General features: G+C 39.6%; 1 protein-coding gene across 1 annotated transcript in view; it reads left to right on the plus strand.

The window, feature by feature from the left end:
* PCSK2 (proprotein convertase subtilisin/kexin type 2) overlaps positions 1-17,509 on the plus strand; it is a 359,378-nt gene that overhangs the window by 210,270 nt on the left and 131,599 nt on the right. Inside the window, exons 3-4 of the mRNA XM_045832582.1 lie at positions 13,591-13,704; positions 15,857-15,965. Of these exons, the coding sequence (XP_045688538.1) occupies positions 13,591-13,704; positions 15,857-15,965 (223 nt within the window). The remainder of the gene's footprint in view (positions 1-13,590; positions 13,705-15,856; positions 15,966-17,509) is intronic.

Genomic DNA, 17,509 nt, shown 5'->3' on the forward strand with positions numbered 1-17,509 from the left:
TTGTCTTCTTGGTGGATTCTTCCCTTGAGTTTTATGAAGTGACCTTCTGGGTCTCTCTTTATGGACCTTTTTTGGATGTATATTTTGTCTGATATGAGTATTGCTACCCTGGCTTTTTTTCCTGTCCGTTTGGTTGGAAAATTTACTTCCAGCCCTTCACTTTCAGCCTGTGTAGGCCTTTAACGTGAGGTGGGTCTCTTGTAGGCAGCATATTTGTGGGTCCTACTTTCTTATCCATTTAGCTATTCTATGTATTTTGATTGGAGCATTTAACCCATTTACGTTTAAGGTTATTATCGATAGGTACTTATTCATTGCCATTTATGTATGTGTGTTTCTCTCTCTCTCTCTTTCTCTCTCTCTCTCTCTCTCTCTCTCTCTCTCTCTCTCTCTCTCTCTCTCTCTCTTTTCCTTCCTTTCCTTAAAGCAGTCCCTTTAGTATCTCTTACAGAGCTGGTTTGGTGGAGGTGTATTCTTTTAGACTTCTTTTGTCTGGGAATCTTCTTATTTGTCCTTCTACCTTGATTGAGAGCCTTGCTGGGTAAAGTAGCCTTGGTTGCAGACCTCTCGTTCTCATTACTTGGAATATTTCTTGCCATTCTCTTCTGGCTTGGAGTGTTTCCACTGAGAAGTCAGCTGTTAGCCTTATTGGGGCTCCCTTGTATGTTACTTCCTGTTTCTCCCTTGCTGCTTTTAAGATTCTCTCTTTGTCTTGAAATTTTGCCATTTTAATTATGATGTGTCTTGAGGTGGGTCTCTTTGGGCTCCTCTTGATTGGGGCTCTCTGTGTTTCCTGGATTTGTTTGACTTTTTCTCTCATCAGATTAGGGAAGTTCTCCTTTATTACTTTTTCAAATAGGTTTTCTATCCCTTGCTCTTCTTCTTCTCCTTCTGGTATCCCTATTATACGGATATTATTATGTTTCATATTGTCTTGAATTTCTCTTAATCCCTCTTCATTCTTTCTGAGCCTCTTTTCCTTTTCTTGCTCTTTCTGGGTGTTTTCTTCTACCTTGTCCTCTAGTTCGCTGATCCAGTCTTCTGCCTCATCGATCCTGCTTTTCATTTCTTCTACTGTGTTCTTCAGTTCAGAAATTGTATTCTTCATTTCCTCTTGGCCCTTGTTGAGAGTTTCTATTTCCTTTTTCATGTTGATGTAGTTTTCAGTGAGTTCATTGTAGCTTCCCTGTAGTTTCTGGTAGCTCATTGTGAGCTCATTCCTGATGATCATTTCTTTGAACTCAATATCTGATAGTTGAATTGCCTCTATTTCATTTAGCATTCTATCTGAGGCTTCCTCCTTTCCTTTCATTTGGGGATTGTTTCTTTGTCTTCCCATTGTTTGTGAGACTCTTCTTATTAGCCTCAGCTTCTTAAATTGATGTGTTCTGGCTCCCTGGGTTTTTGGTGTGAACTTCTTCAGTAGACTAACAGTGAGTTTCAGTGGTGCAGTTTCCTTGATCTCCCAAGCTCACTCGTCTTGGGCTGTCATTTAAGTTGTCTTTGTGTTTGCCTTTGGGTTTTGATTGTTGTTGAGTCTTTCTTTGGTGGTTCCTTCTCACCAGCTGGTTAAATGAGGGTCACTCTGTCCACCACATCCTGTATTTTGTTGTGCTGGTGAGGGCAGGTTGTGTTGAAGCTGGTTCTTCCGTGTGTATATAAGGTTTAAAGAATTCTCTCTTGCTCTTGTTCAGTTGTTTATATTGGGTACTGTCTTTACTATTTAGTTGTATTTCCAGATAGGTCCTGAATTGAGGTTTGTGTGGTTACTACTCCCTCCTTCACCTTCTTCTGTTGTTATCTGTTAGTGGTTCCTTTGTTGTTGGGCTTCCTCTTCCAGTGGGTATCCTGGTGTTCACTACCTCCACCTATTCTTTTTTGTGATCAGTTGGAGGGGGAAGGCAAAATGGTTTAAGACAGCAACAGAGAATTCTATGATATTTACAGTAGTAGCAAGTAGGGAAGAGATAGGAGATCCTTTGACTATGTATAGTGTTAACCGTGATCTTCCACCCAGCTAGCTGATTTTTAGAAAGGATGGAAAGAAGATGAGACTCTTGTTGGGGAAGGAAGGATTGTGAGTTGGATCTATAAAGCAGGGAGGTTGTGGGAGATCAGATTCTGAGGTAAGGTGAGAGTAAAGGATAGTAAATAGGTGTAGTGTGTGAGAGAATAGAGTTAACCACTACAGTAATAGAGTTCAGGAAACTTTGAAATGGGCTAAGATCTGGGGGGTGGGGTGGTGTTGTGAAGTAATTACAATTGCATGTAACAGCAATTATTTACAATAATATTATGGCAACAATCATATGACAGAATCTATGAGATCTAGGTAACAAGAATAGGGAGTACAGAACCTCCAGTCATGTGCTAATGGGACACAGGTGAGTTAAAGGACAGTAGACTAGCAATACACTATGGAAAGAGATATCAGGGGAAAGCTGTCAGGTCATACAATATATCCAGCCTAGCAAAGCAGATTATACAAAAAGAAGAGGGATACAAAAATACTATTTTAAAAAGATGTAGGAATACTGGAATAATAATAATAATACAAATATGCAATAACTTGCAGGTTCTCTGTAAAAGCAGAGTGAAATTTATCTCACTGTCCCAGCCGTTGTGATGCCCCTTCTTTGGGTTCAACTTTGGTCTTTTCACAGATCCAGGATTTTGTCTCACTTGTAAGTATTTAGAAAAAATTTTAGAAAGTACAAATAGAAAAGGCAGATGAAGGAAGGAAGAAGAGATAAAATTGGAGGAAAGGAAGGAGGAAGGAATAAAACAAGAAGTCAGGAGAGGAAAAGAAATCAAAAGAGAATAAAAACAATAAAAATTAAAAAATTAAAAATTGTTAAAAAATAGAATCAAATTAAAAAGACTCTTGGTTTCAAAGTGGCCAAACCGGTTTTTCTGCTCTTGCTGGCTGCAGCAGGCTGAGGGGTGATTGTTATGGCTTTTCTTCAGCGGAGCTCTCACTGGCTCCTCAGCCTTGCGCCCTGGGTGTGGGAATCAGGTCTTTCCCCAGGGTTCCTGCTGTGGACTGGGGTGCGTGGATGCTCTCCCTGCACTCGCGCCCACGGCTGGGTGGCAGGGAGGCTGGAGCGACTGATCACTTTAGGAGAATTCCCCAAACAGTGTCTGTTTATTCACTCCTTCCTCTTGAGAAATTCCTCCTATTCAAGCCTGCCGCTTCCCACAGTGGCCTGGCTTCTCCCACCACCAAACTCTCCAGCCAGACCGGTGACTGTGGGGGTTGGGGCCTGCTGTGCAACCCAGCCTCTGCGGTGTCCACAGCCTCCAAAGGTGCTCACAGCCCTTGTGTGTTTGCTAGCACCTGGATTCCTCCCAGTGCTGCTTAGACCTTGTTTGGCTGGGGAGGGAGCAGTTGTCCTGGCTCTCTCCCAAGGACTCTGTGGCAAACCCAGCAGCGGGCCCTGGGCCTGGGGCTGCAGCCCCCGGACCACACACTGGTCCCCAGAACCCTACCTTGTTGCAGCACTCTTCTTAGGGTCCAGTTTTTCAGTTCCGCCACAGTCCTTGGTCCCCTACTTTCACATATGCTGAAGTATGTTGGTTGCTTGCTTCTGTACTCCATAGATTGGTCAGGATTTTCTCCCCTGAGCAGAGGGAAGCCGAATCTGCTCCTTCCTACTCCAACGCCATCTTAGCCCCCCCTTTTTAACTTTTTTATATTGTTCTTCAAGTACAGTTGTTTCCATTTTCCCATCACTACTCCCACCCACCCCAGCCATCCTCACTTCCCACCCTTGATCCTACCCCCTTTGGTTCTATACATGTGTCTTTTATAGATGTTCCTGAAAACCCTTCCCTCTTTCCCTCCATCCATTATCCCCTCCTACGTCCCCTCTGGTTACTCTGTTCTTAATTTCAATGTCTCCATTTATATTTGGCTTGCTTATTTGTTTTGTTGATTAGTTTCCACTTATAGGTGAGATAATATGGTATTTGCCTTTCACTGCCTGGCTTATTTCACTTAGCATAATGCTCTCCAGTTCCATCCATGCTGTCACAAAGGGCAGGAGCTCCTTCTTTCTTTTTGCTGTGTAATATTCCATTGTGTAGATGTACCATAGTTTTTTGATCCATTCATTTACTGATGGGTACTTGGGTTGCTTCCAGCACTTGGCTATTGTAAATTGTGCTGCTGTGAACATTGAAGTGCATAAGTTTTCTTGAACTGGTGTTTCAAGATTCTTAGGGTATAGTCCCAGCAATGGAATTGCTGGGTCAAAAGGCAATTCCATTTTTGGTTTTCTTCATACTGTTTTCCACAGTGGTTGTACGAATCTGCAATCCCACCAACAGTACACTAGGGTCCCCTTTTCTCCACAACCTCTCCAACAGTTGTTGTTTATTGATTTGATTATGATGGCTGTTCTCACTGGTGTGAAGTGGTATCTCATTGTGGTTTTAATTGGCATTTCTCTGATGGCTAGTAATGCTGACGATCCTTCCATATGTCTCTGGGCCTCCTTGGAGAAGTGTCTGTTCAAGTCCTTTGCCCATTTTTTCATTGGGTTGTTTGTCTTATTGGAGTGGAGTTGTGTGAATTCTTTGTATATTTTGGAGATAAAACCCTTGTACAAGGTATCACTGGCAAATATGTTTTATCACATGGTTGGTTTTCTTCATTTTGCTGATGTTTTAGCCATGCAGAAGCTTTTTATTTTTGTTGAAGTACCACATGTTTATTCTTTCCTTTATGTTCCTTGCTCTAGGGGACGTATTGGTGAAAGTATTGTTGCATGGAATATCTGAGATTTTCCTGTCTATGTTCTCCTCTAGGAATTTTATGGTGTCCTGACTTATATTTCAGTTTTTTATCCACTTTGAATTTAGTTTTGTGCATGGTGTAAGTTGGTGGTCAAGTTCCATTTTTTTTTTTTTTTTGCATGTAGCTGTCCAGATCTCCCAACATCATTTGTTAAAAAGGCTATTTTTACTCCATTTTATGCTTCTGCCCTCTTTGTCCAACATTAATTGACTATAAAGACTTGAGTTTATTTATGGCCTCTCTATTCTGTTCCATTGGTCTATGTGTCTGTTCTTATGCCAGTGCCAGGCTGTTTTGATTACAGTGGCCTTGTAAAACAGTTTAATGTCAGGTATTGTGATCCCCCCTACTTTGTTCTTCTTTCTCAAAATTTCTGCAACTATTCGTGGTCACTTATGGTTCCATATAAAATTTTTAAAAGTTTGTTCTGTATCTCTGAAATATGTCAATGGCACTTTAATAGGAATTGCATTTAATAGGGATTGAATCTATAAATTGCTTTGGGTGGTATGGATATTTTGATGATATTAATTATTCCAATCCATGTGCAAGGCACATGCTTCCATTTGTTTGTGCCTACCTTAATTTCTTTCTTCCGTTTGTGCAATTTTCTAAGTACAGGTCTTTTACCTCCTTGGTTAGGTTTATTCCTAAGTACTTTGTTTTTCTTGTTGCTTTATCAACTGGGATTTTTTTTTCCTGATTTCTGTTTCTGATATTTCATTGTTGGTGTACACAAATGCCTTTGATTTCTGAATATTGACTTTGTATCCCACTGTTTTGCCAAATTCACTTATTAGATCAAGTAGTTTTTTGGTAGAGTTTATAGAATTTTCTATGTACACTATCATGTCATTGCAAACAATGACAGTTTTGCATCCTCTTTTCCAATTAGAATGCTTTAATTTCTTTTTCTGGCCTGATCACTGTGGCTAGGACTTCCAGTGTTATGTTGAATAGAAGTGGTGAAAGCAGACATCCTTGTCTTGTTACTGATCTTAGTGGGAAAGCTTTCAATTTTTGCCCATTCATTATGATGCTGGCTGTAGGTCTCTCATATATAGCCTTTATTATGTTGAGTAATGTACCCTCTATTCCTAGTTTGCTGAGTGTTTTTATCATAAGTGGGTACTGTGCCTTATCAAATGCTTTTTCTGCATCTGTTGATATGATCATATGATTTCCTCTTTCCTTTTGTTTATGTGATGTATTATGTTTATTGATTTGTGAATATTGAACCATCCTTGCATCCCTGGATGAATCCCACTTTGTCATGGTATATGATCTTTTTAATATATTGCTGGATGCAGTTTGCCAGTATTTCTTGAGGATTTTAGTATTTATGTTCATCAGCAATATTGGCCTATAGTTTTCTTTCTTTGTCGTGTCTTTATCTGGATTGGAATTAGGATGATGCAGGCTTCATAAAAAGAGCTTGGGAGTCTTCCATCATTCTGGATTTTTTGGAATAGTCTGTGAAGGAGAGGGGTTAGCTCTTCCTTAAATGTTTTGTAAAATTCTCCTTTGAAACCATCTGGTCCAGGCCTTTTGTGTGCCAAGAGTATTTTCATTACTGGTTTGATTTTGTCAGCTGTTATTGTTCTGTTCAGGCATTCTGCTTCTTCTTCATTTAGTTTTGGAAGATTATATTTTTTCTAGAAATTTGTTCATTTAACCTAGATTTTCAAATTTCTAGGAATATAGTTCTTCATAGTAACTTCTTACATTCCTTCGTATTTCTGAGGTATCACTTGTATATCTCTCTTTTTTGATTTCTAATTGTGATTATTTGAGTCTTCTCTTTTTTTCCTGATGAGTCTGCAGTATTAAAGGCTTGTCAATTTTGTTTATCTTTTCAAAGAAACAGCTCCTGGATTCATTGACCCTTAGAGTTGTTCTTTTAGTCTCCATGTCATTTAACTCTGCTCTGATCTTCATTATTCCCTTCCTTCTACTCCCTCTGGGCTTCCTTTGTTGTTGTTCCTCCAGTTTTTGTACATGTAGGGTTAGGTTTTTTATTTGAAATGTTTCTCTTTTCTAGGTAGGCCTGTATCACTATGAATTTCCCTCTCAGGACTGCCTTCACTGTGTCCATTAAGTTTTGGATGGTTATGAGTTCATTTTCATTTGTTTCCAGAAACTTTTTTATTTCTTCTTTGATCTCATTCTTAACCTGTTCATTATTTAACAGCATACTATTCAATCTCCATGAATTTGAGTGTTTTTGAGATTTTTCCTTGAGGTTGGTTTCTAGTTTCAGTCCCTTGTGGTCAGAGAAAATGCTTGATATGATTTCAATTTTGTTGAAGTTGTTAAGGCTTGTTTTGAGTCCTATCCTGTGGTCTATCTTTGAAAATGTTCCCTGTGCATTTGAAAAGAATATATATTTTGCTTCTTTGAGATGAAGGGCTCTATATATATATCAGTTAAATCCATTTGATCTAGGACATTGTTCACTGCTGCAGTATCCTTGTTGATATTTTGTTTCTAAGATCTACCCATTTTTGACAGTGGGTATTAAAATCCCCTACTGTAATTGTTTTTCTGTAAATATCTTTCTTGAAGTTCTCCAAGATTATCCTTATATATGTGGGTGTTCCTGTGTTTGTGCACATATATTTATAATGTTTATATCTTTTTGTTGGATTCTTCCCTTGAGTATTATAAAGTGTCTTTCTAGGTCTCTTTTTATAGCCCACATTTTGAAGTCTATTTTGTCTGATATGAGTATTGGTACCCCAGCTTTTTTTCCTGTCCATTTGCTTGGAATATTTTTTTCCAACCCTTCATTTTCAGTCTGTATAAGTCTTTTGTTCTGAGGTGGGTCTATTGTAGGCAGTATGTGTGCGGGTCATGTTTTCTTATCCATTCAGCTACTCTATGTCTTTTGATTGGAGCATTTAAACCATTTTACATTTACATTTAAAGTTATTGTTGATAGGTACTTATTTGTTGCCATTTTACTTCCTTCATACCTGTGTTCCTCTCTCTCTCACTCTTTTTCTTCCTTTTCTTAAAGCAATCTCTTTAGCATATCTTGCAGTGCTAGTTTTGATGGAGGTGTACCATTTCAGCCTTCTTTTTTTCTGGGGAGCTCCTTATTTCACCTTCCATTTTAATTAAGAGCCTTGCTAGATAGAGTAGTCTTGGTTGCAGGTTTTTGTTTTCCATTACTTGTAATATTTATTGCCATTCCCCTCTGGCTTGTAGTGTTTCCATTGAGAAGTCAGTCATTAGCCTTCTCAGGACTCTGTTGCATGTCACTTCCTGTTTCTCCCTTGCTGCCTTTAAGATTCTCTCTTTGTCTTTGAATTTTGCCATTTTAGTTATGATGTGTCTTGGAGTGGGCCTCTTTGGGTTCCTGTTGATGAGGGCCCTCTGTGCTTCCTGGATTTGTGTGACTTTGTCTTTTATAACATTAGGGAAGTTTTCCATCATTACTTTTTCAAACAGGTTTTCTATCCCTTCCTCTTCTTCTCCTTCTGGTATCCCTATTATATGGATATTATTATGTTTCATGTTGTCCTGCAGTCCTCTTAACACCTCTTTGTTCTTTCTGAGTCTTCTTCCCTTTTTTGCTCTTCCTGAGAGTTTTTTCCTACCTTGTCCTCCAGCTCACTAATTTGATCCTCTGCTTCACCTAGCCTGATTTTGACCCCTTCTATTGTGTTCTTCAGTTCAGAAATTGTATTCTTTATTTCCTCTTGGCTTTTGTTGGTAGTTTCTATTTCCTTTTTCATGTTGATATAGTTTGCAGTGAGTTCATTGTAGTTTCCCTGTAGTTTCTGGTAATTCTCTGTGAGCTTATTGAGCTTCCTCATAACCATTGCTTTGAACTCAATATCTTATAGTTGAGTTACCTCTGTTTCATTTAGCATTCTTTCTGAGGCTTCCTCCTTCCCTTTCATTTTAGGTTTGTTTTGTCTACCCATTGTTTGTGAGACTCTTCTTGTTAGCCTCTGTTTCTTAAATTGATCTGTTCTGACTCCTGAGTTTGTAGTGAGAACTATGGTAGGAGATTCAGTGGTGCAGTCCCCTGACATCCTGAATGTGTTGCTCTTGAAATGCCATTTATGTTGGCTCTCTAGATGTAATCGGGTTTTGATTGTTGTGTCATTCTTTGGTAGGTCCTTCCCTCCAGCTGGTTGACTGAGGGTCACTCCGCCCACCATGTCTTGTATTCTGTTTTGCCTGTGCTACCAGAAGAAAACCACCAAGCCCAGGGAACAAACTTGCATCTGCAAAAATATCTCCCCCCACCCCAATCTCAGTATCAACAACAAATGAACCAGTATTAATAAGGGTGTAAAGAGACTAAGACTATTATAAGAAAGGAGGGAAATAAACTATAATATAAATTCTAGTGACTTAATATGTACAAACTTGCTGGACAAGAAATGACTGTTAAAAAGCTATGCAGGAAAGAAGATATCAATAATAAGGGAGAAGACCACAGTGGATTTTATCTGGGTAGCCTCTAGTATTTACCACTGTTTTTTTCTTTCTGGATCAGCCTATAGTGGTGTCAGATGTTGACCCCATCTGACCTTAGGCAGCCCACTCTGAAACTGCCAAAGATCTACTGTCTATAGTTGTCTCTTCAATTGTTAGTCACTTTGCACTCAGCAGTTAGGCTTAAGCCCCATAGTGTGGGACAGCATTCCTCCTGTGGTTGGGGCTCTTATTTCCCCTTAGGCTGCTCCTGCTCATAGGGGAGTGGTCTGCCTGAGCAGGATGGCCGTTGCAGTATGGGTAACAACTCAGCACTGGGATCCCAGCAGCTGCTCTCTCAGTTCTCTTCCCCAAGCCTCCATCCCCAGTCATGCCCCAAGCATCTCTAGTCCACTCTGCCCCCACTTTTTGCAAGGGATCTACATCTGTGGCTGTCTCCTTTAGTTATTAATCTAGTCACTTTGCACTCAGGAGTCAGGCTTAAGCACCGGAGGGCCTTGGCAGAGTCTCTCTGGGGGATGGAACTGTTGTTTCCCCTCAGGCTGCTGCTGCTGGGAGGGAAGTGGTCTGCCTGAAAATGGCAGCTGCCTCCATTTGAGGGATGACTCAGCACTGGGCTCCCTGTGGCTACTCTCTCCACCCTCTCTCTGAAGCTTCCATGCCCAGTCTCTCCACAGGCATCCCCAGCCCACTCTCCTCTCACTTTTGCTGGAAGCCCAGGTAAGTGACAGCAAATAAAAATTTGTGCACTGGCCCTTTAAATGGCTCTTTGCATCTCCAGCCATCCATCTCTGGCAGAGAGCAACCCAGCTGCTTTTTGCTGCTGGTTGTTATCTGGGTACTTTTTGGGTTCTGGTGTTGTAGGCTGAGGATCCCAGCTTAGGGTTTAGACCCAATTCTTCTCAGGGGGATCCAGCCTGCTACTTAATTATCCCTCTGGTGCTGCTGCCTGTGGGTGCCCAGCTAGCCCTCTCAAGTCTCCACTGCACTCCTTACCAGACAGGTTATGTCAAAACTGGTTCTTCTGTCTGTCCAAGATTATAAGGCTTTTCTCTCACTATTGTTCATTTGTTTCTTCTGGGTAATCTCCCACAATTTAATTGTAATTCCAGATTGGCCCTAGGAGGAGGTTAGTGTGGCTTCCACTCACTCCTCCACCATCTTGCTATCCTCTGAATTATAATATTAAAACAATTTTAAGAAATCCAAATTCCATATGATCTCACCTGTAAGTGGAACCTCATCAGCAAAACAAACAAGCAAGCAAAATATAACCAGAGACATTGAAATTAAGAACAAACTGCGAGTAACCAGAGGGAAGGTGGAAGGGAATAATGAGGAGAAAGAGGGAAGGGTTTTCAGGAACATCTATAAAGGACACATGGACAAAAACAGAGGGGTAGGATCAAGGGTGGGAAGTGGTGATGGCTGGGGTGGGGGGAAAGTGGAGACAACTGTACTTGAACAACAATACAAAAAGTTAAGAAATATTAAAGCCAATAATTTTCTTCTAAGTTCTCTTGGTTTCATTGGAAAACAATCCAATGCTTCAGTTCATAAGTTTTAAGTTGAGCTCTTTTCTGAGTAGATTATTGAAATCTCACACCGTCCTGCTTCAACCTTCCCAGGATGTGAATCATCCCTTTGTCCAGCATCTCCACACCATATATGCCTTCCCTCACCCCCTCCTTAATCAGTAGGCCTTCTCAGTTATCAGATTGACTGTGGAGGTATTACCATAGTTGTGTTCAAATAATTCCTGTTTGTCCTGCCCCCAAACACAAGTGATGCTGGTAATTCAGATATGCCATAGAGAAGCTGTAATGAGCTTTTATTAAAAAATTAAAAGGCGTGTGTGTACAGGAAAAAACAGTACAATCTGCAATTTTAGGCATCCATGGGAATCTTGGAATGGGGATAATGGGGCATTACTATATTTCCTTTCACAGTAAAGAAAAGTGAGCTTTTAAGAGGAGTGTGTCTGGTTCTTTTCAGATTGAAAACTACATTGACTTGGACATTTTAAATGTTCTACAGTAATGAATACACACAGACACATATATAAATGTATGTATATATTTTGTGGAAGTTGTGAGAATATGCTGCATAGATCTCTGACTCCAGAGAGAGTAATTGATCCAAGACTGCAGCTGCTACACTCTGAAATCTGTCACCATGTTGGCAACAGACCACGATGGCCACAGCTGCTCCCGCCAGTGACCGAGCTCCACAAGAGTGCTGAGGCACGCCTACCCCTGGGAGACACAGGGGTCCTCTCATCACTGACTTCGGATCCCCAGCAGCCTTGCCAAATCTTCTTTAGATTATGGGGCAGTCAATGACACTGTTCCAATGTTGTACATTCTCCCTTTCATAGAGCCAGACTTGCAACACAGTTTTTTGCATTTTTTCTCCTAATAATCTCCTTGCATGTTTAATCTAATCTTGGCATTTGCTTCTCAGATAAGATTATATATATATATATATATATATATATACACACACACATAATACAAATACACACACACACACGTTCATATATATATATATATATATATATATATATATATATATGCATATTTGAATAATAACTTATCTCCATTTGGTGGGCACTGATTGTGTCCAGACTTTGCCATTATAAAAAATATCCATTTATCCCATTTTAAGTATTTTGCTACTTCTTTTGATAACTTGTTTTTAAAACCATGCCAGAGTGAGTGTCTGTTGCTGGAATACCTCCAATGAATTTATAGAGCAAATACCACAATTACCACTTCTTTTCTACATGTATCGAATTTTGCATAGAGTTTAGAGTTTTTCTGGCAAATGAGCCCCAGGCCTTCTGTGTGAGTGTGTAAACAAGAAATGAGGAGCTACCTTCCCACTATGTTCTTCCACATCCAGAGAAGTAGGAAGAGAAGGGCAGGGTCTTGGCCACATCAGTGATCTCGTCATTCTTCCCTACCTACCACAACTCTTGATTTGGATCCTCTTGTCCCATATCAAAGTTCTTGATTGCAAGCAACAGGAATTAATTCTGTATCACTTAAGCAAAAGAGAATGTTTTGGAAATGTATGGAGAACTCACAATCTATGGGAGGCTGAAGGATTAGTCTTGAGAGATCCCCAGGGCTGGCCTACAGGATTCAGATTCTGGAAGAGAAATACTCACTAAGGCACCTTTGAGGAAGAGGGGGCCTTCAGTTTCTTTATAGCATAGGTGGCAAACACAAGGCCCGTGGGCCGAATCCAGCCCTCCACCTTGTGGCCCAGCACCCTGTTTCTACCCAGTGGCAGCACCAAGCTCTCCCTTAACTGTTAAGGAATAGTTACATTCATACAGTCCTAAAATTACATTCGACCCTTTGAAGGCAACCACAAGGCTGATGTGGCTCCTAGTGAAAATTAGTTTGACACTCCTACTTTACAACAAGGCAGGTGACTCAAATTTCACTCCCACTAACACAGAACCCAGTGGACTCAAGGTAATCCCCCAGATATAATGGGAAGATTTGGAAAAAGAAGAAATAAATACAGGGCAGCAAAATATAATTTTCAAAATCAATAAGTATTCAGCACACACTTTTTAATACATTTTTATAGTCCTTGAGTTTGTAGACTTCAGAGACTGTCCACAACTATTGGATGATAAATTAGTTTTTGCCCAAGTGAAAGTTTTCTGATTGAGACATAGCCTAGCTTTTGCCAGGACCCTGATTGAATTAGTTCAGCTCCTAAGTTTTCTTTCCATCCAATGGTTTAGGGTTCTGTTTTACTGTCCAGAATGAAGTGTTATTGCAAGGACAGCAGCACTATCCATCAATTTCAAAGATCCCTCAGTTACCTCCTAGAGCTTTGCTATGGACTTGCTGTCTCTCCACACAGGTTTTTTGTTTGGTTTGGTTTTTGTGGATTCCCAAATGTGATAGCACAGTACTGTTAACAAATGGAAAGGCTGGGAAGCCTTCCAGAAAAATAATCTGTAAGCCTTCACTTTTTTCTTCCCTGAATCCACATCACTCTCCTTTTCTTCAAAGAAGTGTTCTCTTGCTTTGTTTTATTTTACTTAATGACCCTGCCACTTATCTTCCCTGAGAGTGCTTTTCCCCATATAATTCTTATTTTAAGGAAACTCACTTAGAGCCATCATCAAGCCTGTTTGCTCACTGCAAGAAAATGCTCTTGGAAAATAATCATAAAGTGTATATCAGATGAGCTTGGCTTCAGCTAAAGAAAAAAAGCATCTTATATACAAATAGAACTTGAATTCATTGAAACAAATTTCAAAAGAGGGATGTTTAGATGGATATTCAGTTAATATGTCAGTATTGTCATTCCAGGTAAAGATGGCCTTGCAACAAGAAGGATTCCACCGAAAAAAGCGAGGGTATAGAGATATCAATGAGATCGACATCAATATGAATGATCCTCTATTTACAAAGCAGTGGTATTTGGTAAGTGTCTCGGTATTATTCCTAATGTTTCTCATTTTGAGACTTTGAATAAAAGATGCATTTCTGTTTCTTCATAATTCTTTGGGATAACAGCCAGCATCCAACTCAGGGAACTGCTCTGTCTCCTCTGGTACATATTGATTTTCTGTCACCACCCAAGCATCTCATTCTCTAATCTGCTTTCTTCTGAACTACTAAGTAGCCAGGGTCTCTTAGGGTCAAAGAAACTACCAACAGCAGATCAGATTCTTCCAGACTCTGAAAAAGGGCACCAGTATATGAGTGGAGACTTGCAAAAACATGTAAAGGTCAAGTCAAAGGTCTGGGAAGAGTTATCTGGAGTCTCAACAGTCAGAGCAATGGCAGGACATGATGAAACCACAGGCATAAGAAAAAGATTCAGGTGACTTCACAAGAGATAAGCAAGAGACCTCAAAGACTAAAATGACAAAAGTAGCACCTATCAGTGTTTACTAAAATAATGGCAGAAAGTCAGCTCAATGGAACTTCACTGCAAAATTTGAATTTGCCACATGCTGAGCACTATGCTGAATCCACACAAATGAAGTGATTTTTAGGCATATCTTGCTGTAACCTACATGCAAAACACTAGTTATATGCAAGTACTATACCATTTTATATAAGGGACTTGAATATCCATGGATTTTGGTATCAATCGTCCTCAGATACAGAGGGATGATTGTATTGCTCAGGACAGGCTAGGTTTCTTCCAATAACAACCTTCATCTCACAGTGGCTTAACAAAATCAAAGTTTTTCACTCAATGTACACATCCAATGTTTCATAATCTCTCAGGAACTCAGGCTGATCAAGCTTCACCGCTACTCCATCTTGATCCTGCTTTCATGAGCACATCAAGGAAGGAAAGGGGTAAATTGTGGACTAGCTCCTAAAGCTTCTGCATAGATGTGACAAATGACACATGAGTTCATATTCCATTGCCCAAAATCAGTCGCACAGTCCTTCTCACTTCCAAGGGAAAGAAGAGGTATAAGCTTAACATATGCCTAGAAGAAAAAGAGTGGCCTTTCTCTTTTTTTCATCTACAACCAAGGGTATGTTTTTATTTATTTTTAGAGAGGGAGGAAGGGAGAGAAAGAGGGAAAGAGAAACATCAATGTAAGAAAGAAGCATTGATTGGTTGCCTCACCCTAACAGGGGATCAAACCCATAATCTAGGTATGTGCCCTGACTGGGGATCAAAACCACAACCTTTTGGTGTATGGGATGATGCTCCAACTAACTGAGCCACCCAGCCAGGGCAAGAGTAGCCATTTTTATGAAGAACACTAATGACATTCACATAATGTTTTAGCAATTCCAGAATAGCCAATTGGTCACTGTGGGCTTTTGCCAGTACAAACTCTGATGTCACTATTTTTTTATGATTCATCTTTGAGAAAACTCTGCACAGAACAAAAATGCATGAAAAAAGGATAGTGAGCACATTTATTTGGGATTTTTCTTTGTTTTTCTTTATTTCACCTTTGTATTTTTTAAGGGGGAGGATTTATTATATAGAGATAGTAAATACATAGCATTAGAATATGCTAATATATACTCATGTATTCTAATGATATATACCTATATATATCATCAGAATATGCACTGAAGTTGTCAGCTATCTTTAATTCAGTTTAACCAATATTTTTAAGCAATTGGTGTTGTAGTACTGAAATCACAAACATAAATAGAACATCTCCCTCTTGCAAAGGATGTTGTATGTACTAAGGAAATCATATTAAATAAGAATAATCCAAAACAATATGTGCTAAATTAAAAACATGAGGTATAAGTAAGTGAGCACTTAATTCTAAGTTGGGGAAGGTTTGCAATGGCAGCTATAAAAAGTTTAAAGATCACAATCTGATCATAGAAGATGAGAGGATTGAAACTGTGTTTGCAAACTCATAAAAACTATAAAACATCAATTGTGCACTTCAGAAACTTGAGGGAGAAGGCTAGAAGAGGTGGGTGGGGAAACAGACAAAAGTTCTGGTTCATGGAGGATGTGGCCTTTGAACTGGCTCTGGAATATCAGATGACTGTAGAGCAGACCAAGCAAACATTTACACAGGCGCTTTACTACACCAAATTAATAAGATTCTCTGCTTTGGATTTCCTGTACCAGATCAATACTGGACAAGCTGATGGCACTCCTGGCCTTGATTTGAATGTTGCAGAAGCCTGGGAGCTGGGATACACAGGAAAAGGTGTTACCATTGGAATTATGGATGATGGTGAGTATTTCAATGCCTTTACATCATTTGGAAGTAAGTGTGTCTTTGCATGCCTTCAGAATAGAAAAGAGTCATTGTTTTGAAGGCAGAATATCCAGGTGCTGGTCCTGACCATCTGTATTGTAGCCAAACTTTCACCTTCCTCAAAATTCATGGTTCTCAAATTTGAGAATACCCTTAACAAATAAGTATTGCATTAACAAATTCAAAAAAACTAAAAAAAAATAAATAAACAGACGAAACCTGATTGTCACTCAACATTCTTATTAAGCCACTGCTTATATCTTACCTTAAAATACCTTCTAAACTTCTTTATATTTACCATCCATTTTTGTAGATTCACACTGTTCAGTGTAGTAGTCAATAGCCATATGTGGCTATCTACATTTAAACTTTAATTAATTAAAGCTAAATAAAATCTAAAATTTAACTCCTAGTTTCATTTCAAGTTCTCAATAGCTATATGGGTCTAACAGCTGCTGAAATTCAAGCCAACTTTGTTTTTGTTATCACAGAAATTTCTATTAGACGGTGTGGCTGTAGATCCATGAAATAGCTTTTAGGCAGCAGGATGGGGGTTTGGAGAATTTTTGACTTTATTGTTACTTTCAGAATGACCCTCAGAAAGCAGACTTTGATAACATTTTATGACGCATGCCCCCTACAACGCATGCCCCCTTCTGAAGATCCTCAAAGAACACTATGTTCTCTAAAGCAAGCCTTTGAAGCAGAATTGATGGGAAAACAAGGGGATTAAAATTGCTGCTGTCTTTCTGTGGGCTCATTAAATAGCAACATAAAAACAATGCCTCACTGTTTTCTAGTGTGTTCAATGTTTTGAAGTAGATGTAAAAGCTTCCTCCAGTGGCCAAGGACTTTCACAAGAAAAAAAGGAGCTCTGTGCAATAGTCTGTGTGCACCTTGTCAGGAGCTTATAATAATCTCTTCTTTTCTGATGTTTTGGTTTAGAAACCAAAATGTCTGAGGCTAGCTCACCCAGGAAAAAAGATGCTCTTAAGTTTAGGGGAAACCTGCCTAGGGTATATAGTAATGACCATTTTACACAGCATATCTACTGTGTACCCCCTGCTAGGTATTAGAAAATCACACTAAAAGTGTCACTACAATGACAACAGACAGGCACACTGCTCATGTGAAACCTCCAACAGCCCTGTGATACCTGTTTCGGGACTTTTTAATTGTAGTCCCCTTGCCTGAGTGTCCATCATCCCTTCTGAAGATAGCAAAGATGACTCCTGACTCTGCTCCATGTTTCCTGGTATAAGAGGCCAAGTCCTTCAGAAAGTTTTGGCAGAATATGTTTGATATTATGTCTTCTGCTTATTAATGGCCTTTGGGATTCCAAAAATGCAAATTCTCTGCCTTCCAATTAAAACTCTTAACTTCTCCATTGGTTTAATCATCTACTGATGCAGAACAAACCACCCCAAAATTAAGTGGCTTTAAACAACCACCATATTGTTATCTCTCACAGTTCTGTGCACTGACATGGCTCAGCTGGACAACTGCTGCTGGCCTTTCTG

This window comes from Phyllostomus hastatus, unplaced genomic scaffold (genome assembly GCF_019186645.2).
Source record: "Phyllostomus hastatus isolate PE091 unplaced genomic scaffold, TTU_PhHast_1.1 phas_contig_17, whole genome shotgun sequence".
Taxonomy (NCBI): Eukaryota; Metazoa; Chordata; class Mammalia; order Chiroptera; family Phyllostomidae; genus Phyllostomus; species Phyllostomus hastatus.